This window comes from Phaethon aethereus, assembly GCF_964289735.1.
Source record: "Phaethon aethereus genome assembly, chromosome: 1".
In the NCBI taxonomy this organism is placed as follows: Eukaryota; Metazoa; Chordata; class Aves; order Phaethontiformes; family Phaethontidae; genus Phaethon; species Phaethon aethereus.
In genome coordinates, this window is record NC_138575.1 from 33,929,866 (window position 1) to 33,956,512 (window position 26,647).

Consider the following 26,647-nt stretch of genomic DNA (forward strand, 5'->3'; position numbering starts at 1 on the left):
ATTTTGTCTAATTTGCTCTTGATTTGTCTAATGAACATATTTTGTCTTTATTCTGCATAGAGTTGTATAAACCTGTTTGTTCTTAATTCTTTGGAAATTAAATCTGTGTTTTTTCTGGGCTCTAACTCCTTATTTGTTTCTTGTTCCTCTGTCCTTATCTGTATGCTTGACCGTAGTTTCTCTCTGTCAGATAATAGAAAGAGAGTTTGAGTTTAAATATAGTTTTATTGTGTGGGCTTGTCTTCCGGCAAGTTTAATAAAGTACATTATCAATGACAGTAGAGAAGAGAGTACTCTTCACTAAGGATAGATGGAAGTGTAATCTGATTTCCAGTTTCAGCTGAAGTGCATAGCTTCACTATTTAGTTAAAGGACATAGAGGCATTTCTCTCTAATGTTGCTATTATATTCAAGTTGTCTTAGTTTTTATTCCCTGATCTGTCATGACATCCCGAGGTGGAGGGGGCAGATGAATTCAGTAGCTTTGGTATTGAGTGAGGTGGACAAGTGGCATAAGTGTGGGGTTTTGATGTTTGCATATGATGACTTCAGTAGTACTACATGCAGCATAAAAATCCTGAAGCATTTATATTATTTTTAATTTTCTGTTGTACATTTGGTATGTCTAGTTATCCTTCTCTACATAAGATTTTCCACTGTTTTGCAATGCCTATTTCCTTTTACCTTCATGAAAAAGCTGTTAATAAGATTACATTGACTAGCCCTAATTACGTTAATTTCATTTAAAGCAAATGCAAATATCATTTACAAGTACTGCAGTTACTGGCTTAGTCAGAAAACATTGAAAACTAGTTGTCATAAGGAATCTGTCATCATTTCAAATGTTCAAATGAAAGCTGATGAAACCAGATGCAATTACTTATATCTACAAGGGTGTAATTCACTATTGTTTAGGCTTATGATAAATCAGTGTAAAGACCTTTGGACAATAACAAGAGATTATAGGAAGTTTCTAAAGCAGAACTAAAGTAAATTGTTGGTTTGTTGCACAAACATGTACTGCGTACTTTGTAAAGAAAGAGAATGAGTTCTGGGAGAGGATGGTGGCTGGAATCTTCAACCACCTATATGTACTTTGAAGTTGTTAAAAGTAGAGGTGTTCTTGACTCTTTGTTTGTTTTTTGGATGTTTAACACAGCAGATCTTTTGAGAAACTTAGAGGTTGGGGATATAGTATATTTATTAAAAGTTTTCAGCATCATCTGAATCATGTTGGTAGCTCTATTAGCCCCTGCAGTGTCCTGACAAGGAAGGCAAAAGGATTTTTTATTTGTGTTTCACTCTTCCTCCCCCTTCCCCTTGCCTGTGTATTCTGAGACAGAGTAAGTGTATTGACTTAAGCATGGTTGAAGTCTTGTCTGTTTTATCTCTTTGCACTGATTTCTTGTGTCTAAGGAGCTATGTATAATTTATTCAATTTATTTATAAAATTGTGTGAGTTACTTTCAGGCAAGCTTAGTAATCAAAGCCAAGCCTATAAATGGAATGTCTAACCTCTTTGACAATAAAAATAACCTTTCTCAGATGGAAGGGATCACATAAATGTCTCTGACTTTTTTTCTAGGTGATAGACTACACTCACCTGTGAGTTTCTGAAAGAACCTACAACTTTGGCTCCACAGCAATATGCTGTTGAGTTGCCAATCTCCTCAGTGCGGTATCAAAAGTGTTAGTTGTGTCCTCTGTGGCTGGACCACATTATAGGTTAATGTTTTCGTTGAAAAGGTGGACACCTGTATTGGGATGTAGAAGTCCAAGAGAACAGTAAGCATGAAGTATTGTATACAGTTGCCCAGTAGCATGAATTCAACAAGAGCAAACTGAGATTCCTCTTACAGACAAAACCTTTTCCTGTATTGCATGTGATGTGCTTTCATGTACCCAAGCACACCTCATCCCCAGGCATTTCACGTCTAGCAACCGATTGAATTTTGCCTTTATGTACTCTTAAAATATAAAAACTGACACACCAGTTTGTGTTAGTCTTTGTTTCACATAGCTTAAGATGTACTGCTCCCTTTTGTAAACTAGAAGGCTTCCCGTAGCCCCCCAGTTTCCCACAGCATTGCTGCTGAATGTTTTTCTGGGCTTAAAATGGTAAGGAGGGATGAGACCAGGAGTACTCAGTGTGGTAGTGACAGCTTAGGAAAGGTGGTGTCTCTATCCTTTGGCAACCAAAAAGCTGTCCTGTGTTGTATTCCCTTGGTCTCCTGCTATGCAGAAAGCCGTGCCTTTGCCTATTCTGTATTTTTGTTTTTTCCTCCATGATACTGGAACTGATGGTTAACTGAAATAACTCTCAGGCTTGTGCTCTTCCCTCAGCTGCCTTTGGTGGATGGTATATCAGGGTATGGCTGTTTACTTACAAAACTTCAGGCACTCATCTAAGATTATCAGCTTTAGTAAGAATTAAGAGCAGTAGTTCTATTTTAAAGTTACAGCCAAGCGCAAAATTTTGCATCACTATTAAATATTGTCCCTGCTCAATAAACCTTTTGAGTATGTGTTGGAATCTGAAGCATGTGCTTAACTGCTTTGCTGAATTGGGGCCTTCATTACCAAATTGCAGGTGTATGTTAGCTTAAGTATTTAAGGAAAAAAAAAAAGGTAAAACAATGCTTATTTTGTTCCGTTCAGTGTAGTTTGTTACATTAATGGAAAACATCAGAAATGCTGTGCTGTTGCTATGCTGTCTGAAACAGATTTAATATAGTTAATGGCTTGAGTGTTCAGTATTAGATAGGGTCCAGTTAAGAATTAACATGGAGTGATGAAATGAAAATTTAAAAAATGAAAGTGAGATTCTACTTTTTTGTGCATAATATTATTGTAGAATGAGGCTTTTAAATGTTTTCCTGTTTAAAAGTGTGTTTCAATGATATTTTATAAATTCTTATGTGGATATTGGAGCATTTATTATATCCGTGCAATAGCTGGGGCTCTGTAAACATTTCCATAATAAACTTCTCTGTATACTAGGGCTTAATAACTTGCTCATAAAACGTGCTTTGGGCATAAAAGTGGTGTACTGGTCTGCCAGAAAGCTTGTGCTTTAAAAGTAAATAAGTTTATTTAAAGAGAGAATTTTAGACGGAAACTGAAGAAAAAATGTGCTGTACCTAACTCACTCCTGATAAATATTCGATCAATATGCTCTTTAACAAATAAAAAAACCACTTAACTGGACAAACTAGTTCAATGCTGAGCTAGTCTTTCTAGTATTCTTAAAGTCTGGACTTTTATTCTATTCCTACATAAAATGTTCATGCATGTAATTTAAATAAGGCGTTAGTTCCCTATTTTCAGCAATGTCTCATAGGTTTGAGAACTTGCTTGACTTCTTTAGATTTCTTTTTGCTAAATTCAAGTGGACAAAGGGGTTTGAGTATTTCTTCGTTAAACGTGTTTTCTCAGTCTCTGATAATTTCAGAGCTTCTGGAAAAGCTCCCGTTAATCTACACATTTCCTAAAGAGTAGTGTCCAAAGGTGGGCACATTGCTTTTAGGCCTTTGAAGAAAGCAGGAGGGTTATCCTTGTGTGTGTTCTGGGGTCATTCATTCTTTGATGTAAGTATCTATACAATGGCTACTGTATAGAGGATATTAAATAAAGTACTATTTAACAATTCCTTAATTGTTTCTTTTGCTGGCTTGCTTGGGAAGAAGAAAGTGTCACAATAAACAGAAGAAGAAAAGATGTTTAGAAAGGAAATTAATATTGGTTTTTAGCATATCTGTTAGATATAAATTTGTGTAATACTGTCTTGTATCAGTTTTGGTACGCAGACGTGTAAAATATGCTTCTTTGTAAGGTAAGATACCTATAAAAGGCCTGTGATCGGATAACAGTGAAATAATTATTTAACTGTAAAACCTGGCTTACTTCACTGGCGTTTTACTGAAAACCAGGGTGGCTGAGAACTGTTGATTCATATTTTAGTTTTCTATGAAAATTTTCAAAATAAAGATTTGTTTTATTTTCCTGGTACTTCATTCCATCTGGAATTGGAGAAATAAGCTGAGGATTATCTGTATTTTTACTAGCTGTGCCCCCGCCCCCATGATTTTTCTGTTGCAGATTAACCTCAATGTTGCTTGTGGGATGTGTGCTCTCTGAAGCAGAACCACTCATACAGGTTTGCTTTCCATGCAAAAAGCAAATCAGCACTGTATAAAACACATCAGTGTTGCAGGGTTTGTATTGCTGTCATGCTACCTGTGTAGTTTCACTAGTTCAAAACACCTTTGGCACACTGAAGTTCTTTGTTACCTGTTGCAAATGTGGGCCTATAACATGCTATAAGAATCGTACACTAGAGGGCTTTTTTCCTTTGCTCTACCAACATAAAATTAGCTATAGCTACGTTGTGCTAAATGAGACCACCAGATCTTTGCTTGTCTCTGTGAGACATTCCCTTACTTAAAATATTGGGCTATAACAAGAAATAGGAGAGAAAAACAGTGAAATAAGGTACATTCTGGCTTGCTATAAATGCTATGAAATCTTTTTTTTTTTTACTTAGCAATACTGTGGAGGAGCTGAGAGGTTCTTGCTTCTCAAGGCAAATGTCAGAAGCCTAGATTCAGTATGTGTTTGCTTGTATGTTTGTTAGCTTTGAGATTCTTTAGGAAAAGTTCGATTTGATACTGGTTTTTTGACCTTTACATATATATGTATATTAATATAATAGCAGGTAACGAGGACATTTGGAGTATGGTCTGGAGTAACAATATATAAATTTAATAGAAAGTTTTGGTGTTTACTAGATTATGGTTTCAAATCAGTTGGGTTTCATGTAATACTGAGTGTGTTTGTGGCATTTTACAGTGAAGATCAAAATGAATATTGTGTGTTGTGAAAGACATACACTTTTTAGTAGGTATAAATCTTCATACTTTCGTATTGACCTTGGGTGGATAGATAGGCACAAGGATAGATATTCTGCAGTGTTCTTTTTGTCTTTGCTGTATATAAACTGAAATCCCTCAATGATATTTCCCATAGCAAGGTGTGTGAAATCAAATGAGAGACATAGTCCCTTGAAAATAAGGGTAAGAGAAAAACAGAGTTGAAAACCAGCCAAATAGTGTGAGCAATATTTGCATATACATTTTTAGCTATTGTAAATTAAAGCTTAATTTCCAGGTGAAGTGGAGTGAATCTGAAGAAATAAAATGTGAGAGTCCAAATTTCCTGAATATCTCTTTCTCTTATATTTTAGCTGCATTATCGAGAAATAGAAAGCAATTGGCTTCTAGCGATGAAGTAGTTGAATGAAATCTGAAAGAAAATACATATACATTACATGTACATATTTTCTTTCTACTTTCCTACTTTTTTTTTATTCATTACCTAGTACTCTAACAATGCTGAAAATTTCATATGTTCTGCAGATGACCGCGAACCTATTTGTATTTACCAGACATAAAATGTTGCCATTGTATTATTTAGTGGTGTTCCACAAACATTGGAAGAATAACCAAGTAACTTTTCTTTTTCTGTTGTCTTCAAAGGGACATCAGAGATGGCTTCAGAAGAAAAAGCTTCTATCCTTCTCATTATATGAGAGAGCGATCCCCTCATAAGAGGGACTCTCCTTTCTTCAGGGAATCGCCAGGGAGCCGAAGGGATTCTCCACACAGCAGATCTGGCTCTAGTGTCAGCAGCAGGAGCTACTCTCCTGAAAGAAGCAAAGCCTATACTTTCCATCAGTCCCAGCATAGCAGAAGTATGTCATCTTTACATAAAAGAAATATTTCTTCTCAGCAAGGTAATGCTGGATTAATGACGAGAACTGGTTAGTGAGGTGAAACTGCAACTCACTGCATAAGCTCTTTTTCTTTACACGTTGTCTTTTACAATGAGAAAACTAGACATTTGTACCAATTATGTGTTGTCTGCTCTTCGGTTGTTTCACTGTACTTGCTGTTCCCTTATGTATGTCTTGTGGGACATTGTCGGTGTTATTTCAGTAGCAGCTCTAGACTGACTGTAGGAGTTTCAGCTGCACAGCTTTTTCTAGTATCATATGTTATTTTCCTTTTAGCATCAACTGCTTCTGTTACTTTTTTATGTTCTTCATTGGATTCCCTTACAGGAAACTTTGCTGTCATCTATAGCAGATGAAAACTTTTTTTTCTGCAACCAGGGGAAAAAAGGGATTAAAAATATTGGAAAAAGTAAAGTACACACTGCTACTTTTTACATGTTCTGAAAATGTTCTTCGAACTGTATTATCAGGGTTTTGAAGCTGGTTGTTTTTTAGCAATTTCATCTCATCGTTGGGTTCTCTCAAATCTTGCTTTCTTCAAAGAAATGTGAAATATATCTCAGTTAAGTCTATTCTGTGTATGTTCTGCCTTTTAAAGGCTTGGCTGTTAATCTTTCCCAGAAATCTAATGAATCATAGGTTCTGAAAATATTTAAAGTTTTCCTATTTAAATAATTTGCAAAAAAAGGCAAAATTGCTTTTTTTTTAGTATACTACAATTTTAGCCACTACTGTTTGTACAGCTTATGTAGATTAATCCTATTTGATTTCCCTTTCTGCAAATGCTTTCTAGCGAACTATACAAACCTACTGTTGATTTTGGCAGCTTTTAAGAAATTAATCAATTTTTTTTTTTTAATTCACTGATAGGCATATTGTGTGCTTCCAGAGTGGCACACTCAACCATTATGTAGCACTTTTTGCAAAAAAAAAAAAATCTTGTGGAATTTAGTTAACATTGTTTAAATGTAGAGGAATCATTTCCCTCACAACACATTCACTTGTAGAATACAAATTATCTTTCTAGCTCATTATTGCAATTCTTTTAACGTTTTGTGTCAATACACAGTGAATATCAACTCCTATAAGTGTAGGAGAGAAGAGAAAAGTGTGATATTCAGCTAAACTTGTAGATGTGTTGTAGATGTGCAAATCATAATTATCAGGAACAGGAAAAAATTGCTGTGAGAAACCATATAAAATTTTGGAATGTTTCAGGGTTTTCCTAAAATTTTGAGCTGACTTCTGTCACCTTTGTAGTATATATAATTACTCGAACAGTAGTGGAGGTAGTGAAGTAGAAGCAGACATCTTCACAAACCAGAAAAGATGCTTTTGGGATCTTTTTCCAATTTCATGGTTAAACACCTCTGCCAATCATCTTTACATCAGTTTTAAGAGACCAGATGGTTTGTACATCGGACTATTTCTTTATAACTGCCTGTTCGATGGAAAATAGTACTACTGTCCCTCTAGGTGACTGAATTAAAATGGCCTATTTGCAAAGTATAAATGACTTAAATAATACTTTGAGTCGTATTTGAATATGATCTGTCTTAGGTAAGCTCATGTATTACATATTTAAAAGGAACTTAAAGTGGGACATATTTCCTATAGGTAAGCGGTACATTTTAGTCTGTACTTAAATGGATTTACAACATGTGAAGTGTATACTATTTCAAGTGGAACTTATAATACGTCATCTTTTTAAATATCATAATACTGTTTAAAGTCATGCTGTCTGCATGTTTGGCCTCATGACTTCCACTGAAGGAGGAATATCCCATGCTCTCCAGCCCTTCATAAATTAGGATAAATACAGGATTTGAACAAAGAAAACTGGGGGGACGTACAGAAGATGGTAACGGGAGGGAAAGGGCTGATGGGAAGGGACAGGCGTTTGGCCGTGGTGGGAGGGCATGGAGAGAAGCAGCGTGGTATTCCTTCACCAGGCTGGTCGCTAAGGAGTCTGTAGTGTGGTATGCTGAGGAGATGCAAGAAGGCAGGTAGTGGTGCTTGGAAAGCGTCATGTTTGATTGTACAGGTAGGGCTTGTGGGTTCAACATAAACACACACATTCAGAAAAAAATGGCCTAATAATGTCTCCAAATTAAATGGTGGTTTCTCTCTCTGCCTAACTTTGAATAATTTACTGCCTGAAATCAGCTTATTTCATCTATTCAAGTGCAAACATATAATCCACTCAACTGAGATAATCTTTAAGGAATCCACTGTGATGAAGAAGGCATGTAGGAGGCAGAGGTGGAATAGTTTGTAAATTTAAAAGGAGGTGGCTCACCCATGGGGCTGAAAAGCAGGTGTCACAGGAGCTAAACTTCTGTGTTACTTGGTGATGTCGAGACATTCTGTGCTTTGGGGACTGTGGCAGATTAAAGACATGATTATTTCTATCTTCATGTTTTTGGTTTTGTCATATACTTTGTATTTATAGGAACTCTTAATTTTTCACAGTTTTTCTTCTTGCTATTTCTTTTCATTGTTAAAGAGCTTTTTTAGTTAAAGGTGATTTGTAATTCATCTTTTGTTTTGTGACTACTAGAAATTCTTAAATAAGGCTGCTTGCTGTGTTTTTAAGTATGCTCTCCATTTAGTATCATCTTCAAATCGAGGGTTAAGGTGCAATTTGGAACATTTGCTTTTGCCAGAGTAACTTCCCCAAGTATTTTCAATAGCATTTTTGAAAGACCCATCAGTAGCTGTGAAGATTTTTGCATGAATTAGTAGGCCTTCAACATTGTAGCAGTAACTCACTTGCCTTTAACAATGTGGAGAGATGAGCAGGTCTTTGCTTTGCATTAAGTGTACACAGTACATACAGTATGAAAGTGTGGGGAAAGAGTAGAAGTCAAACTTTTCAAATACCTCTTAAACATTTCCTATTGTTAAAAGTATGCATTTTGCGTAGACTTTTCCTTACAGTTTTTGTGTAGGTAGTGGTATTTCAAAATACACAACACAATGCAGTCTTATTTTATGGCATTGAGTAAAAAAAGAAAATTGCACAGCTATTAGGAGTGAGATGCCATGTTTGGTCTTCATTGCTTCGATTCTTCAAAATAAAGCCATTTTTGTTTATAATGCTACTAAAGTAATTTATTTCCTAATTTTCATAAATATATGACAGACTTTTTAATTCATCCCTTTCTTAATTGTATTGAAACACTGGCACAGTGGTAGATACCCCATCCCTGGGAACTTTGAAGGTCAGGTTGGACGGGGCTCTGAGCAACCTGATCGAGTTGAAGGTGTCCCTGCTCATTGCAGGGGGGTTGGACTAGATGGCCTTTAAAGGTCCCTTCCAACCCAGAGATTCTATGATTCTGTGATACAAATTTAATGGAAGCTAAGGTAAGTCTATATTGTTTTCCATTTGTGAACAGTCAACCATTTCCCAGTGCATGTGAATAGTCTAGTTAATTTAGGCCTACTGACAGCACATTTGCTTTTTGTGTTTACCTTTTGCGGATCCCTTAGATGTAATATGTGGACCACAGGTTGAAAAGCAGTATTTTACTGCAACCAGTTCTACTGCTGTGGCTTACCTGTAACTGGTCTGTGGCAAGGCTATGCACAGGCTGTGATTAGCACAGTGCATTTGAATTGTGATTTTGTCGATTTTAAGTCTTACAGGAAAAACACTGATAATACAAAGAGCATCTAGCCTGTGGTTGATACAATCCAGGACTGTTTCCCATGGCAGGGCTTGTTAACACACTGTGGCCTGCTAAACCAGTTCCTACACTGACTGGTTTCCTGGAGTGATTGACTGGTGTCTATATTTTACCTGTTTATATTATTACAGGAATATTAAAAAGTAAAACCACATCATCTTGCCAAATCATATTGATACTCCCTTTCAGTTACTGTTGGAAAAAAGGACAACAGGTTTTCATAAATATGTGAAATAATATAGCTATAGCTCTTCGCTCTTTGTAAGGGGAAGAAAGTGTTATCAGTATTTATCAGATGGAGGAGCGTGTAGATTTCGTGTCTGACCTGAGCAAATTTCGCTGCAATTTTTCTAAGCCAGTAACTATATTTGCAACATATATCTTTAATGTAATTTTACAGTTGTTAATTTTTTCTTCACTGTAGGTAAAGAGAGGATGTCAGTTCAATCAATGAAAACCTCAAGAGATGCATCACCTTCAGGTTCCACAGCAGTACCCTCATCAAAGGTGAATTTTCTCTTTGAGTACTTCTCACCATGGTTTCGGATTGCTCATTGTTGGACTTTTTCCTTAGTTGGAAGCTGTTAACGAAAGGAGCACCCTGAATTGCTCTGCAATCCAGCAGAGGATAGGTTTCCCTCATGTGACAGGAGGGTGGTGATAATGCTGAGTATTTAATGATGACACCGACAAACCTTTTTATTCTGTATTCATTGTCTCGTTTTAGGAGAAAGGGAGTTTTGAATGTATTTAAAATTGTCATTTTCCAAAGTCCAGAGTGTGCTAGAAAAGGAATGGCACAAAGAAAAATGGGGAAGTAGTTTTTAGGAGCAACACATCAATTGGACAAGCCTGTACTTGCACTGAACTCCATCCTTCAATGATTCCTAAGCTGTGACTGGATTTGGAAACAGTGTGGTGAAGTGTCTGACTGACCAGGAAGATAATGTGAATAGCAGAGTTGTCTTGGAAGCAGGGCTGCTTGAGGATGTTGCAAGAATGATAGCATTTACTTGGGAAGGGAGCCACATTGCAAGATAGTTTGGTAAATGCCATTTTATATTCGAAATGATGTTGTTTAATTTCCCGTTGGAAAAAATCTTGTGGCCTGAGCACCAACTACATGATCTTGCTAATTAGTTAAATGGACAGGCTAATAAACATTAATGAACAATCAGCATTCAGTATTGTTCTGGCTGTCGTGTGGCAGCAAAACCATTTTCACATCACAGACTGCTTGCCTGTAAATTATATTTGAGGTTAAAATTTCTCTGAATTGTTGAGAAATATGTTAATGAGAAATAAAGAAACAATACATTATATTGTTCTAAGTGAATAAGATCCTATTAAAAAGTTGCATTTGCCCTAAGAAGCATGGTGTACTGGCAGGGTTCTTGAGGTCTTTTTAATAAAAGCAGTGGAATGGTTAAAAAAAAAAAAAGGAAGAAAGAAAGGTACTTTCTGTCGTGAGAAGGTGAGACTGAAGGAAATAATTAAGTGGGGAAAAAATCAGGCTTTGATTGTGCTATGTCATTCTAAGTACGTATCCCTTATGCAGCTCTTTTAGAACTGCTGTGCTAGGCATTAGCTAATTGCCAATGTCCTTAAGGGGGAAGCAAGTGATATATTTTCAGCAATGTAAATAAGGAAAGTAAGATAAAAGCTGTTATGCACGAGTTACACTGATCTGGATTATAAAATAAACTTTATAATTAGTTCACCTATTTTGCTTACAGACTCAGCATGCTACAGCTTAATATCAAATCCTTGCTTAATACAAACCTTTGGGAACGAGGAGGCATTGCAAAATCTCTTGCTCTTGTATTAATATGCAGTGTGAACTTGAACTATAAAGTATTCTTTAAATGTTTTGCTTTCTTCTTCAGTCAGGTCTGATCTATGCTGTATTGGGTTTTTTTGCCAGCAGTTTGTGTATATCTGCTGGCAGTGGATATCCACTTGATGTAAGCTACACAAAATGAAACTTTCTGTTTGATGGTAATCATTTCCCCAGACAACACAAATATTTATTGGATATACATCAGCTGCAGAAATGGAAGTATTTTAGTGACCTTTTATTGCTTTTCTCTTGAAGTCCTGACATCTCCTTGTAATGTACTGTCTTGTGTCAGCGGAGCCTCTTGGGATGATGGCTGGATTACACTGACCAGTTAAGTTATATAAGTGCTTCGTTGACATAGAAATATCGACACAGAAAGTTGTGGCAAAACATGACGAACATCTCTAGGGCCAGGGTCTTACAGTCTACTTAGACTTGAGAAATGAATGATATACTTTATTTTCTAGATTAAATGAGAAGATTTTCAATGCTCTAAGTTACAATTTAGCTTTGAAATACTTACAAAGGTATATGCTTCCGCAGCAATATCGCTTTTCACTGTAGTAACTATATGCAAATCTGAAAAGGTATTCTTATCCGTCTTATTTTTTACATATTCGTGCGTGTGAAGTAATACATGTCAGTATTATCTGATCTTAACCACCTGTTTAATTGACTATAGCATGAAATCTTTTGTGTTTTTCTTTAATAGCTGTCTGGACTGCAAGCCTTGGAGGCTGTATCCAACATAATTAGAGCAAAAAGCAGATGTGTGAGACAGGGAAAGCTTCCCAGCAAAGATAGCAGAAAACTGACAGGGTTTTGTTGTTCTTATGTTATGCATAAGGTAAAAAAAGAAAGGACGCTTCTGTTTGAGGCAGAGGGGGCATGTTTGGGTTTTTTTTACGAGATCTACTAGGTGGATTATTCCTTGCAAGTTTCCAGGTGAAGTGAATATGTTCCTGTTCTTCAGTTGTAGTGTCCCTGTGGAAATACCATTATTTTATTACATAAAATGCACTGAGGATTTTTTAATACGTATTTATTGACGTGACCTATAGAATTAAATTTACTGAAATTAAGTTAAACATATTCTCTTTGCTGTATTCCAGTAGATACAGTAGATCTTTATGGCTTGTGGAAATATTGTAAGTCATGTGAGATTTTATTTATCTTCATTTCATGCAAAGCTAGACTGTTGGTGACAAAGATACCAGTCTTGTCTTTTGTTAGTATTGGCCAGAGCTATATTTGAGGAAGGGGAGAGATTCATAATAGTACCACAACACAAGATTTTTTGGTAGCTAGGGAAAAGTCAGGTTAAAGGTAAAAATCAAGCATACTGTGGGGAATGAGAACATGGGGGGAAAAAACCTTGGCAGCAGATAGTTTGTAGTGAAACTAGTGTAAGAATAATTTTGTATTTTGGAAAGGTGAGCTGGGCTAAGTATTCTATGAATTGCATTACCCCTTTCTTTTAAGAACCCTCTTTGTACCCCTCCATATTGAACTTTGTCACCTCCTGACTTCACTGGTTGTAATTCTGTAATTTACAATTATAGAAAAGAGGGATTCCTATTTGAACATTGTGTTGCACTTCTCTTCTGGATTCAGATAAAGGTGGTGTCTTTATGACACAGAATCCTGGAAGGATTCTGTGAATTGTATACTTACGCCATACTACAGCACAAAGAATTGTTTGGATAATATTTTATTTGAGGTAAGCACAAAAGGTCCGAAGATGAAGCAGTCTTATTACAGGTCACAGTATTTGCTTCCTCTGTCCATTTATGTAATTTGGAATGAACTAATGGTAAGGGGGGGGGAGTGATTCTTTTTGTCATTTGTTTTTTATTTGCTTTTTTAAATTATTATTTGCTAAGATGGAACAGGCATTGGGTAGAAATTGTGACAACCTTTTTTAGGCAGTAGGATTTTTGTGTCTCTTCTAGATATCCGCCTTAGTGTTGCAGTTTTTAATATTAGAGTTGTATAGATTCTTGGATGGATGCTTCTATACATACAGTTGAATCAAATAAAATACCCATATAGTGGTAACAAGATTTATAAAGCTAGCTATTGCTAAAATGGTTTTGGTACATGGGTATTTGTCATTGTCTGTTCTTTGCTCAGTTAGTAAAAGCCAAATCATGTTCTTAGAGAGAAATCAGTTTAAAAATATTATTTATATGACTATTTCCATCTGAAAAGGTAGATTAAAAGGCCATAAAGCCATGACTGACTCTATTATAAATTATCAACATTCCCCCCAAATAAAAAATAATGAATTTTAATGGAAGCAGCTCTGATCATTTAAAATATGTATAAAATACTTTTTGTCCCTAATTAGTTAGGTTTTATACCCTACGCAGTATTTAATAGTTTAGCTTAAATTTGTTACAACCTTTTATGTCTGAAAATCACATTGAATTATTAGATCACTCCACACTTGCATCGGACTTCTTAGTGCCTGTTTGATCTATGTCTCTCTAAACTCAACTGGTCTCAAATAATTTTTCTGTTATCTCTGTCCCATGAATTTAATAAAACTGATTCTGAAAGTGTTTTTAACATTTTACTGAACTTAACTGTTTTATCTTTTTTCTGCTCTCTCTTTTTTTCTTTTTTCTGTTCTCTCCCCACCTACTTTTCTTTTTAAGGAAATCAGTCAGCAAATGAAATAGCTTCGGCTTCCTCATTTCCTATTTTAAAATGTTTTAGGTATCTGAATAACTGTTTATTTTACTTTTGAAAATATTTTGCCATGTGTAAATATATTTCATGTTAAATCTTGACATCAAAATGTTTTTGTACAGGCCTTGGATAAGAGCAACAGACTATCAGAAAAGGAACTTGCAGAAGCTGCAAGCAAGTGGGCAGCTGAAAAGTCAGAGAAGGCCGATGAAAGCAATTTACCTGAAATAACAGAGTATGATGTAAGACAGGAGTATTAATCGATTTATTTTAAAGTGTTATAACAATAGACTCTTGTTTTTCTGTACTCTCCTAAAAGGCACATTTTGTAACTTACTCCTGAATTTGTCTGCCTATGCTATTAAATGTTTGTTGAAAGGGGATGAGAGGGAGACTGAAGCCTTATGATTTAATTATTCATCTATTTCTTTATTTTTAAAAATACACAAAACCAGAGTAGGTTTTGTTAGTATAATTTGAATTCATGTTGAGCTACAACTGACAAAATAAGGCTCTAGATCTCCCAGGGATTCTCCAAGGATCTCTTGCACTAGTGTAAGTATGTATGCCTACTGAAGTCCTTAAAATTAGCAGGGGACTTCTGAGTCAAAATACAAGTGTATGTGTAAAACATAAGACTGGAAGAGAAATTCTGCTTTACTGAGTTCAGTTCCATGCCGTGTCAGCCTGCCATGTCATGTATTCCTTTTCAGAAAGCAGTCCTCCTCTATATTAAAAATTATGTTTTTGCCTTGACACTGAAGTGATAGATTTCCCCCCCCAAAACATTTACTTCATTAATAGTCAACATTTATTAATTGCCAGTTTATACCCATCTGTTCTTGCCCCTCCTTGTCTTCTACCCCTTGCTATATTGAAGTGTGATTATAGCCCTTTTCAGTCTTTGTTATGCTGCTCTTGGATAGGATGTAAATAATTTGAGGGAAAATAATAGCATCTTGGGAAGCACCAGATTTCCTCCTTGTATTTCACTCTTGTGGAACCTAAGGGCTAGATCAGAGAGCTAAACTCACTGGATCCATGCTTATCTGAACTTTTAAGTCCTGTCAATTGATGTAACAGCTTCTTTATACTGCACAGGAAGATCCAGTTGGATAAATAAACTGTTCATTTCCCTCTAGGAAAAAGAAATTTGAAAAAGGCGGGGGGGGGGTGGGGGCGGAGTAAGGAAAAAGAAGCAGCAAAGTGATGCAAGCATGGATGCCATATGGAGGAGAATATATGCATGGACATTCCTGCGAGGTTCAGGAGAGTAACAATGAAGAGAAATGTCATTCTTGTTCTTGATGAGGGGAAGGTAATGCAAGGGAGGAAAGAAAAGAGTAGGCCATATGGAGAAGAGTTGTTTAAAGCTTTCTCTCTGCCTCTGAGAAAATTGCAGTGGCAAAAAGATTCAAAATAAAGAAAGACTCAAAATTAAACAGTTGCAGTTGATTATGGCAGCATCTGAGACTAAGAAAGTGTGCTACAGGAATGCTGATGAAGGAGGTGAGGCATCTCATTCTGAGTCCTGGAAGAAAGGATACTTCTCACCCTGATGAGTAGCCTGCCATGTATGAATTGCAAGAGTTTCTAACTTTTTCCAGTTTATCTTGCATAGTGCTTAATAGTTGAAATTTGTGTTGCACTGAACTTTTCAGCAGCCTTTACTCCCACTTGGGCATTTCACGATTTATTGCAGTAATGAGATTTGGGATGCAATCTTAATGGTTTATATCGCTCTAGTGGTCATAGGACCACTTAAACTTCCTTTTTTTGTCTAATGTTTTTCACATTAGTTAAGTCTTAAGATTCTTCACTTCCTTTTTTTTTTGAATAGTAGAAAATACTTTTATGCATCTTACTCAATTCTCAAATCTTATTTTAAAAAAAACCCCAACTATTCTACAAATCTGTTCCATAGTATTGCATTTAAATATGCTGTAGTAATTTCTTCTCTTTTTGCATCGTCTATATAGACTCCTTGAAGTGGGAGTCTGTTTTCTTTGGGGCAGGGATACTGTCTTAATCTCTGTTTTGGAGAGGAGTTTATACAATTTTGGTACTTCAGTAAGATTTATCATATTATCAGGAATCATCTAAGCCCATGTTTGCTTTTGCTATACAGTAGGTATCTCTGTTCCTTTAATATTTAACCTGCGGCCCTGAGTGCTGCAAGAGTTCTTTCTGACAGCATTTTGATTTTGTCATTGCCTATTTACCTTTGATTTTTTTACTTTTATCCTTCCCCAGAAAGCTAATCCCACTTTCATCGTGGATTTCTTGCTAGCTGGTGTTATAAATGTCATGTATACAAGCTCCTTCTCAGCAGAAGGGCAGGTAAAAGGTTATCTGACATCGTTGCCTTTACACAGTTAAGACAGAGTCACAGGGTTTTTTTATGATGCCACATTTTCTACATGTTTAATATCCATATTTCTGTATGTGTTAGATTGTAGCAATAATACTTCACTAATAGTCTTGATGAGCAAAATCATATCTAACTGAATGACTGTGTTTGGGTTTTTACTTTTGCTCTCACACTTTGAGGTTTTTATTTTGCTCTCAAAACTCTGAAAATTCTTCCCCCCCGCCCCGCCAAGGCTGGATCTTCAGCTCCATTATATGTCGAACAAACAGAGGAAACAGAAGCAAATATAACGGATAGTACGGAATTATATGAGGATGGACAGCTTCTTGGCCGCTCAAAAGCAATTGCAACTAAGACGAAGGAGATTGAACAGGTGAGTCCTTGGAATTTCGTCACTGATACAGTACCTGTGTAATGGTTTGATCTGCTAGAAATATGTTGATTTATATTTTTCCTCCTTGGAGCGTAATATGAATGTAATCTGATTTCTTGAGATGATATGATGATAACATCTCCATCTATTTAATCCTGTGCATTACTGAAGAAGCATAGCATTTATCTGCATGAGGGAATTAGTGGTAGTTTTCTGTAACTTACATGCAACACCTGCTATTTTGCAAGCCAATAAAATGACTGCTTCTTTGAGTAATTGTTTCAAAATCAAATATAATACAGATAATTTCAAATGTCATTAAGAAATAAGGTTTTACATGAGATCAAATTATCAAAAATTACTTTTACACTGTAATTTCCTTAAGTATTTGCGGTTCAACACTAGAAGCTGGCCGTTGTATTTTGGGTGGGCTTTTTTTTTGTTTTTTGGGGGGGGCTTGTTTTGTTAGGGTTTTGTGTTTGGATTTTTTTAAATCAGCTTTGAATCTCAATGCGTTTGTCATTCTCTGAAGATTAAGAACCTTTAAGATTTGCTTTGACTACAGTGTTTTATAGCTGGATGAGGGAGGGATATTCTGCTCAAAATTTGTATTATTTTGTCTTTTGCGTTGAGTACTTGGGGATTGATTTAATATGAAACAAGATTCCTGTTACTCTTGTAATGAGTTTTTGAGGAGGTTCAATGGAATTTTATTGAGGTATTCATCTTCAATATCATGTCACTTCACAGTAAGGAAATTATCTACAATAACCTCTTCAATTTTATTTGTCATAAACAATCAAAGCGTTTTTTTTCCATAGTTTGTTTTTTTAAATGGGGAGTTTGGAGATTTTTCTCACTTGGTCTTTCTGATGTAAATGCAGCTCTGCCCAACTCTGGAAATTGCATTTAAACTTTATAATTTGGGTGGGAGAAAGAGATGACTTTCTTCAAACTTGCTCTGATTTACAGTGTCTTCAGTGTGTGCCTGGGATGAGTGGAAGGGAAATACAAATCACTTTTCCCCCTCATGATTATCTCATAATACCATCTTCAAGAAAATAGGTCTCTGGTCTTGTTCGAGATAAGCTTATCCTAGGTGTTCATTTTCCATCTTATTTCTAGTGGCCTTTGTCCTGTTGCCTGTGAGCCCATTTCCTGTACTGTAACACTGTTGTTCCTTTTTTTTCTTGACACTTGAAAAACAACTTTCTACTCAATTGGTTTGGGGTTTTGGTTTTTTTTTTTGATGTTGACTTTGCATAATCATGTTCCTGGTGAGCATGGCTTTAACATGTGTGCTGAGTCTGGCTGGGATGGAGTTAACCACAGCATGCTGTAACTGTGAGGGTCTTGACGCAGTTTGTTTATCCCTGTGTGTTTGATCACCAGGTTATACATGGCCTAAATCAGCTACTACCAAATACATAAACTCATGACTATTTAAAAATGACAGACTGAAAAACTGAGAAGACTAGGAGCAGGTTTTTTTTTAAAAAAAACAATGTGTGTGTTTAGCCTGATGCTGGTGAATCTGTGATTGGCTTATTTCCCATGAAGATCTGCCCCTAGGTCCTAAGGACAGGCTTACAGTGAATACAGATGAAAATTTGGGCATAAAAAAACAAATGCTGTTTTCAATATGATCTAATGTTATTATGTTTGGTAGAGTTTGCACTTATCTCACGAAATCTAGATTATGTTCTGTAAAACAGAGCACTTTTAGGAACTTAGCTCAGAAAAGCCTCAGGAATAACTGAGCCCTTCCATCCTGGTGTTTCTTTCTTTTCCGTCTTTGCGCTGAAAATTCTGCAGCATTAATGTGTGTCTCCTGTATTAATATATTCTGTGAAGTAGGGTCTAGATCCGTGATGTGGTGTTTGATGTTCTATTGGTAAGCAATCAGAAACTAAAGAATTTTTAAAAGCAAAAATAGAGAGTTAGGTAGCCTTCTGGGTTGTTTTTTGGGTTTTTGTTTGATCTAGGTGTTCCCTTATGCCTTTGAACATGCCTTTCCCTCTTTCCTCCACAATTAAAGTTTTGAAATTTGGTGTTATGTGTTGTCTGAGCATGGTGGGGTAGAAGCCCATTAAATAGGTGTTTAAAAAATTCGTCTGGGTACTTGAGGTCAATGAATATTCATAGGTTGCTGATGTAACAATTTCATGCACTTTTTTATATTTTTGCATTTAATAACATGCAATATGCATTAAAATATTGTTTTGCATTTGTTTAGTTTCTGTTTTTATATAGTTAAGAATCAGCTTATGCTTTTAGCACATAATGTGCTGAAGTGTGGTTTTTTTCGGAAGTGATGACAAATAGGTCCCTGGTGTTAAATTCACAGCTGGAGCAATTCAGTGTTGGTGTTACACAAAAGGCTATCTATCTCTTTGTTGTTCCTTTATGAGCATGAGTAGCAGGGATTCTTGAAACATCTTATCTTGTCTAGACATCAAGTCTGCAACACTGTGTTAATTAGTCCATTATTATGTGTCCAGTTTCTTAAATGTTGCATATGCAAGTTGAAGTGACATGGGTTACCTCTGAAAATCTATTATTTTCTGAAGACTAATTTTGCCAAATGAGCCAAGTACCCTCCTTGATTTTGGCAAAAAATCAAGCCTCTAAGTTTCTGAATGAGGGTTGACACTCAGACCTCAATTTGTCTATTACCACAGAGCTCTGGCATCTCAGAAGGAAGCATATGAATGAATGAATGAATGAATTCATGAATGCCTTAATTGAATTACTGGTTAACTAGATGCTTTCAGTTCAACAATATTTTTAAATGTTCAGCAGAATAATGTTTTTAAGTGTTCAAACATTTGGATTAATTGCTTGTTTGCCTGCCTTTCTAAATTAATATTACTTGCTAACAGCCCTCAGTAGTATTAATGAACTGTTACCCTTATTGGACAGCCTTCTTGCTGGAAGATGCTGAAAGTCACAGATTTTTTTCTAAATCTTGCATTTGAAACTTCATAGATATGGTGCATGGAAAGAAATTAAAATGGGTGTGTGACTGGGTCAACAGGCTGTCCAGATTGTGTTTCCAGATCTGCTGTCTAACAGCTTTTCATTTTTAGGTAAATTACTTAAATCTCTGGCCTAGAAGTTACAGTTAAGTAATAAAAACAGTTAGGCTTTAGTAATTGTAGTGTGTATAGTTTCAGAAGAACTGTTTCTTGTTCTTCTGCTTTGTCAGATCTCTTGTTCTGGTAAGATCTATATAGCAATAACTGAATTGTCTTTGTGTGTATTTAACACTTTTTAATGGCCTCTGGAGGTGCTGCTCTGAGAGAAGACTGACAGCTTACAAAGTGAAACTTTAGATTGTGAGGATTCAAGAAAACTTTGGTTTTAATATCAGATCATAGAAAAAAAAAATACAGGCATTTCTGTTATGGTAAAATAGTTACAATTTCTGTAATGTATGGAAGCCTACTGCATGCCTTCCCCCCTTCCCCGTCCTGTGTCCACTGCTAGTTCTGTTTTGCTTCAGCCAAAACTGTTTTACAGTGCTTCAACAGTGTAAAGGTGAAAGAGGATGTAAATACGAGGTAGCTTCCACATCTTGGCTAGGAATAAGCTAATGAGAAACCATGGTAAGTATATCAGAAAAGTTTTATAAGTTTGGGGTATGTTAAATTAAACATTTAAATTTTAGCAGTTGTAGTAAAATAAATAAATCAGTAAATTGGACTAATGGGAATCCAGGAAGAAAGGAGGCTGTCAAAGCTGGCCTTGGATCATAGAATCACAGACTGGTTTGGGTTGGAGGGGACCTTAAAGATCATCTAGTGCCAACGCCCTGCCATGGGCCAGGGACACCTTCCACTAGACCAGGTTGCTCAAAGCCCCATCCATCCTGGCCTTGAACACTTCCAAGGATGAGGCATCCACTTCTCTGGACAACCTGTTTCAGTGTTTCACCACCCTCATTGTGAAAAATTTCTTCCTTAGATCTAGTTTAAATCTACCCTCTTTTAGTTTAAAGCCACTACCCCTTGTCCTATCACTACATGCCCTTTTAAAAGAAGTCCATCTCCAGCTTTCTTGCGGGCCCCCTTTAAGTACTGGAAGGCTGCAATAAGGTCTCGCCAGAGCTTTCTCTTCTCCAGGCTGAACAACCCCAACTCTCAGCCAGTCTTCATAGGAGAGGTGTTCCATGCCTCTGATCGTCTTTGTGGCCCTCCTCTGGACTCGCTCCAACAGGTCCGTGCCCTTCTTATGTTGAGAGCCCCAGATGTACCTTTTCCTTTGACTTCAGCTGAGCCAGGGAAGGAGCTTACTGTTTCCTTAGATGAGCTTGTTGGTCTTGTTTGTGCTGTTGCTCATTTCAAGCAAAATTACCTAGGACACAAAATATCCTCAAATTAAAATATGAGTTAAGAGGTGGGTAAGTTGAGTGAAACTGAGGGAACTGGAACAGCAGTTAGAGAACACATTAAAGGATTATTTCTGATTAGGGATGAGGTCAGAAATGCTTTGTTTCTGATGGGAGTAGAACAGACGAGAGTAACAGGCCAGATGAGAGTAAAAGATGGGGAAGCTCTAGATTTTGGTTCCCTCCTAGCTTTTCTGTTGTCCTTCAAACCTTGTGTACAGGTTTGAATACACAGCAGCAAGGCCTTAATGACGTACTCATCATCATCAATCTAATTTTGTTGGTAGCATAGTATGTATCATGCCTCCTCTGAAGTTATGTTTATTTTATTTAAACATAAGGTGTAATTAAGTGTGTTAATTTATTTTTTCCTAATCACGAAAACATTTATCTAGGTTTTGGTATTTTGCCTTAGGCTTCTCAGAAAAATTGGTGACAATTCCTTTACTTAATGATATCACCTGCCTATGATCTTATTACATCCTTTTGTGGTTTATTAGTTTCCTTTTATCAGTGTCCCTGTCCTTATATACAAGGCAAGTTATTTATACTTTTTACATATTCTTAGGCATTTTTTCTTCCATATTAATTCTGACTTGCTGATTTTTCTAGAGTCTTTTAACATGCATTTTAGACCTCCCTAATTTTTACCATTACAAAATCAAATCAATTAAGTTGTTATGCTTATTTGCATCTTTATAGTTCACATTTGTCTTAAGACTTTTTTTTTGTGCTGGGATCTTTCAGTTTTCTAAATGTGAGCTGTTCATTAGAAGTCTATATTTCAAGTTTATGAAACTGCAAGATGGAGAACATAAAAGCTTTTGGTCAGTATCTTCATAGTATCATTGATTCTTCTTACAAATACATTGACTTAAAGGAGGTTACTTGTAAAAGGATGTGAAAACTTTAGTTACTTTCTTTTTCTTGTCTTTGGGTCACCATGCTTTAAAACTTGCAGTCTTTCACTTTCCATTTTTTTAGCTATGTTCTCTTCCCTTTCCATGGACATTAATGGGTTATTTGGTATGCACTGCAGTGTTCATAATTACAAACTGCTGCATATGCAAAATCAGTGCAACTCTCATTTTACTTCAGCACCTGAAGGTATAGTTTAATATGGAAATGTATGACCACATTTCAGCTTTTTGCCAGCAGCTTTTTTCATTGGAAAACTGATAAAAAGTGCTATTTAATATGCGATGCTCATAGGGCAATACTTTTAAGAGAAGTTAACACCAGAAACGTATGCATGTATACAGTAGCAGTAGGGTATTTTCATTCTCAGAGAGACTTGAATACATTAGGTAGAATTCACCCTTAGCTTTCTGTCACTACCTATCGATGGAAGATTTTGTGTTTGACAGTGTATTTTGCCTTACTTTTTTTAATGTAAACAGGTTTTGGCCTGTGCTGACCACAGTATTTTGAAGTTGGTGAATCCTAGGGACTCAACCTGTTGACAAATCTAGTCATTGATACTGTTTTTTGATGTAGTGGCGCTTAATTTATGTGATCAGGCAGTACAAGCAGTACTGCAAATTCTAAGAACTCAAAGGGGACTGTTTGCTTACAGACAGTCTTAAAGGGGATTGTTTGCAGATGTACTAATTTGCTGGCAGATCTCTGGAAGACTTAAATGAGAGTGTTAGTAGTTAGGTATTTGATAAAATTGCTGGATTTAGTTAAAAACCAAGAAAGAAGGTTGTACCTATTTCACTCGGTGCCTGGCTGTTCAAATCTGAAAGACAAGATCACTTCTTGGTCAAATAAAGTGAAAATCTAAGGATTTGTCCATTAAAGAAGAGTATTTTATTTTTTTCAGTCAACAGCTAGCAGTGATGTTTCATTTAAAATTTCTTGTTCTGCCATGAGAAACCAGAAGAACTTAACACAGGGTGAAAGAAGATTTGGAAACTATACTACTGAGTAGACTAGGAAGATGAAAGATTAGTTTCAAGAGATGATTGGTGTAAATAGGATTGGAAAAGGCATTAGGAAGAGAAGAAACTCTCTAAAAATGTGTGGGCCTTGATATGTAATTAGGAACTAATTATGTGAAATTGCCTACTGAAAAAAATTTTCAGAAGTTAAGATGCTTGGAAGGATAAGCAGAACTGACACTGACGAACCTCCTGAGAAAGCTGAAGGACGGAACCAGAAATGATGAATAGTCTGAGCCTTGATAAAGTAGTTTCTGTGGGAGTGGGGGTTGTTTTTGTGTGTGCGTGGATGTGTGGGTTTTTTGTTGGTGGTGTGTTTTTTTTTGTTGTTGATTTTAATGACTTGAATTTAATTTAGAGGATAGAGAGAGCCTCGTCTCCAACTTTGTCTTTAGCTTATCTTGCTTTGACATAGAGGCATTGGTGGACTTGAGAGGTGGTTTTAGCAGTGTTGCTTGATTTTATTTTTGAACTGTTTTAAGAGTGGAAGATAAAATTCTCTCTTAGTTGGCTCAATGCACTGAGGCTTAAAGTTTTAACTTTTTTGTATTTTTCTTTCTTATAACTTACTGTCTCTTGAACAAGGCATCTTTTTGAATTTCAGAGGGCTATTTCAGCATTGCTGCTGGGGAAACCCACTGCTTCCTGGCTTGAAACAGAATGAGAATAGGATCAGTTCCATATACCTAATAATTAGATCCAGAAATTTGAATTGCCTCAGAAGTAGCCCTAGCTCAAAGAGCTACTGTCTAGCATCTATTCCCTGTGCCCCCACACTGATTTCACATCAGCTCTATTCCTGATACAGTCTAAGCGTTGATCTTCTGAAAGACTTGGAGATGAAACAGGAATCCAAGTAGTGCTTAAAACAGGCTGAATGTCGGGCAAACGGGGAAGAGTGTCATAAGGGAAAGGTTTCATAAAACTGTATGAGATGATGGGAAGGTGGTAACTGAGCAAACATGCAAAAACCCCTGGTAAGTGGCAAATGAAATATAGTGGCAGGAAGGTAGGTGACAGCAGGGACTTGATGTTTGGCATGGAAGCTGGTTTCTATTTCTGCTGCACTGACAAGAGCTTTCAGGCCTCAGGAGGCTGGAGTAGACAGTGACAGAAGAGTATCACACAGACACCCTGTAGGCAGGGGAAATCGGCTGAAGTATGAATATAGAGTTTTACTTTTTTTTTTGGTGTGACTTTTACAGACTGCAGGGCTGATCTTAATATAATAGAAAGTTGGTTTGTAGGTGACAGTTTTGCTGGTGCATGTAGTTTAATCCTCTAATCCATTTGTAATCTTATTTGTACGCAGTGCTGATTCATGTGTAAATGTGGGATCATCTGTGACCAAAGACACTGTGGTGACAGGTTGCATTTGTCACCTGGTTCTTAAGTTTCTATTTCTCTTTATATTCTGTATCTCAGTGCCTAGCCTGATGTCTTCTTTCTCCTGGCATTTGTTTCACTGAGCAGGTTAAACTCAGTATGTTTTAAAGATGGGTAGGCCACACATTTAATAACTTGCTCTTTTCTGTGAGCATTAGTGATTTGACAGCCATTAATTGGAAAGAAAACAAATTATTTAAAATGAAAAAGCTACAATTTGCAGAGGACTGTTCTATGGTTTTTCCTCAAATTATTTTGAGTGCACATAGTACTTATATAGGTTTGTATCTTAAAAGCTTGACGTAGAAAGTATTCATTTGCTCTGACTTCAAAATATGAGGTAACCTTATAGTTCTTTTTAGTTTAATTTTTTTTTTATTTTTAGAAAGATAATTCCAAAAGGCATCAGAATTGGGAGCTTAGTTTCCTAAATGATATGGGAAACCAATCTTTTGTTGCATAAGCTGCTTATTTGTGTGTTTCTTCTGTAAGTTAAGATTGTAAAAACATTAGATTTTTATCTTGGGGTGTAAATGACTAATGCACATCATCATTTATCACCAACCCACAAGGATCACTTTCCTGTGTTGTTTGTTTCTCATTTGCACTGATGTTGCGACTTTCAGTCCTCAGTGATTGTCTGGACATACACTAGTATGGATATCACAACTTTTAATGGCACACTTCACAAAATTTGGCAGAGAAACAAGGGCCAAGGTTCCCCCCAGGACAGTTATAGTGTGCCTGTTTTACCTTGGTACTTTGACTTTGAAAGGCTAATAGAGTCAACTTGACCTAGAAAATCACAGAAGTTAAATACTTGACAGAATCAAGTGGGTCATGTTGTTCATGGTTCTTTAGCTTCTCATGCTTCTTGAGAAGGACTGTATACATTAATTTTCTGAACTATTGAACTTTGCGTATTGCTCTGAATGACACTAATAACCTTTAATAGATGGGTTTGATACTGTTTCTCCATGGTTTAATTAGCTTGCTAGCAATCTTTCCCCTTCTGCCTGCCCCCCGGATAGCTTAAATACTTGGTTTCCTTACAACATGAAATGTTGTATTTACATGGGTACTGTGTATACTTACTTGACCATAATTACTCCCCACAAACAGCTCACTACCTTAGTATAGTAGATAATTAATACATAATCTTTTTTGATCACGTGCTACCTAAATAAAAAAATCTCCACATAAGCATTTTTAAACCCAAAATCAGAATAGATTAGGGTATGCTGACACAAGCTTTTCAGTGATCATCTTCAACTGGAAATTTGTCCATTTTATTACTTTTTTTTAAAACTTGGTTTCCTGAAGAAACTAGCTTAAGCAATTGCAGAGTATCTGTGCTGTGTATCTCTTGACTCTATTGTCAGGTTTCAACTAAATTCAATTTAGGCATAAACCAAGATGATTAGTTGTTACAAGCTTTATGAAAACAGGCAGTAGCAGAAACCATACGAGTTCAGTGGAGAAAGACCATAATACATTTGCATCTCAATATACATCAGAAAGTCCTTTTAAGTAAGTGCTGCAGTTATTTTCAAAAATAAAACAAAAAAAACAACTTGTACCATTACAGACCTCAGCTGTACATTACAAAGAGTTTGGTGGGAACCATTGTTTAAGAAATTATATGCCTCTGCTGTACTGTCCTCTGCTGGCACAGTAGTCTTTGTGGGGCCTGGCTGTGCATCAGATCGGGAAAAAGACTGAAAAGTTTGCAGGTATTTCTTATTCCTTATTCATAGCATGGCTCCGTAAATGTGCCTGCTGCCACAAGTGAGTACCCACACTGTGTTGTGTGTCGAGCCACTACTGCTCTGAACATTTAGTATCTTGAAAACACTGCCTTAGACACTCAAAGTTATTTAGTAATGAGGGAGAAATGTATAGAAAGCGATAGTCTTTGGTAGTTTTGGCGTTTGCATAGTAACTGGGGTTTTTTTTGTCATAGAGAAGATAAAACTTTAAAAAATATTTCTGTTAAATTTCTAGCTAAAGCTGCCATGACCACAACTCTCTTCTTCCTTTAGGACACATCACTATCTTTTTAATAGCCTTGATTCTACATATTTTGGAGAATTTACTGATTTGGGAGCACTAATGCATAGACAGACACCCTCATAACAGCTTCTTCCAGCTGGCTTGTTGGAGCCAA

General features: G+C 36.3%; 1 protein-coding gene across 4 annotated transcripts in view; it reads left to right on the plus strand.

Annotated features, from left to right (window-relative positions):
• The window catches only part of PPHLN1 (periphilin 1), a gene marked incomplete at both ends in the record, with an annotated part of 61,394 nt that overhangs the window by 17,027 nt on the left and 17,720 nt on the right, over positions 1-26,647 (plus strand). For 2 of the 4 annotated variants that reach the window (XM_082011993.1, XM_082011991.1), the window contains 4 exons: positions 5,535-5,791; positions 9,908-9,990; positions 14,140-14,259; positions 16,621-16,761. In XM_082011993.1, the coding sequence (XP_081868119.1) occupies positions 5,535-5,791; positions 9,908-9,990; positions 14,140-14,259; positions 16,621-16,761 (601 nt within the window). Of the gene's footprint in view, positions 1-5,534; positions 5,792-9,907; positions 9,991-14,139; positions 14,260-16,620; positions 18,274-26,647 lie in introns of those variants that run through there. The other 2 variants (XM_082011994.1, XM_082011992.1) reach the window with 2 other exon arrangements.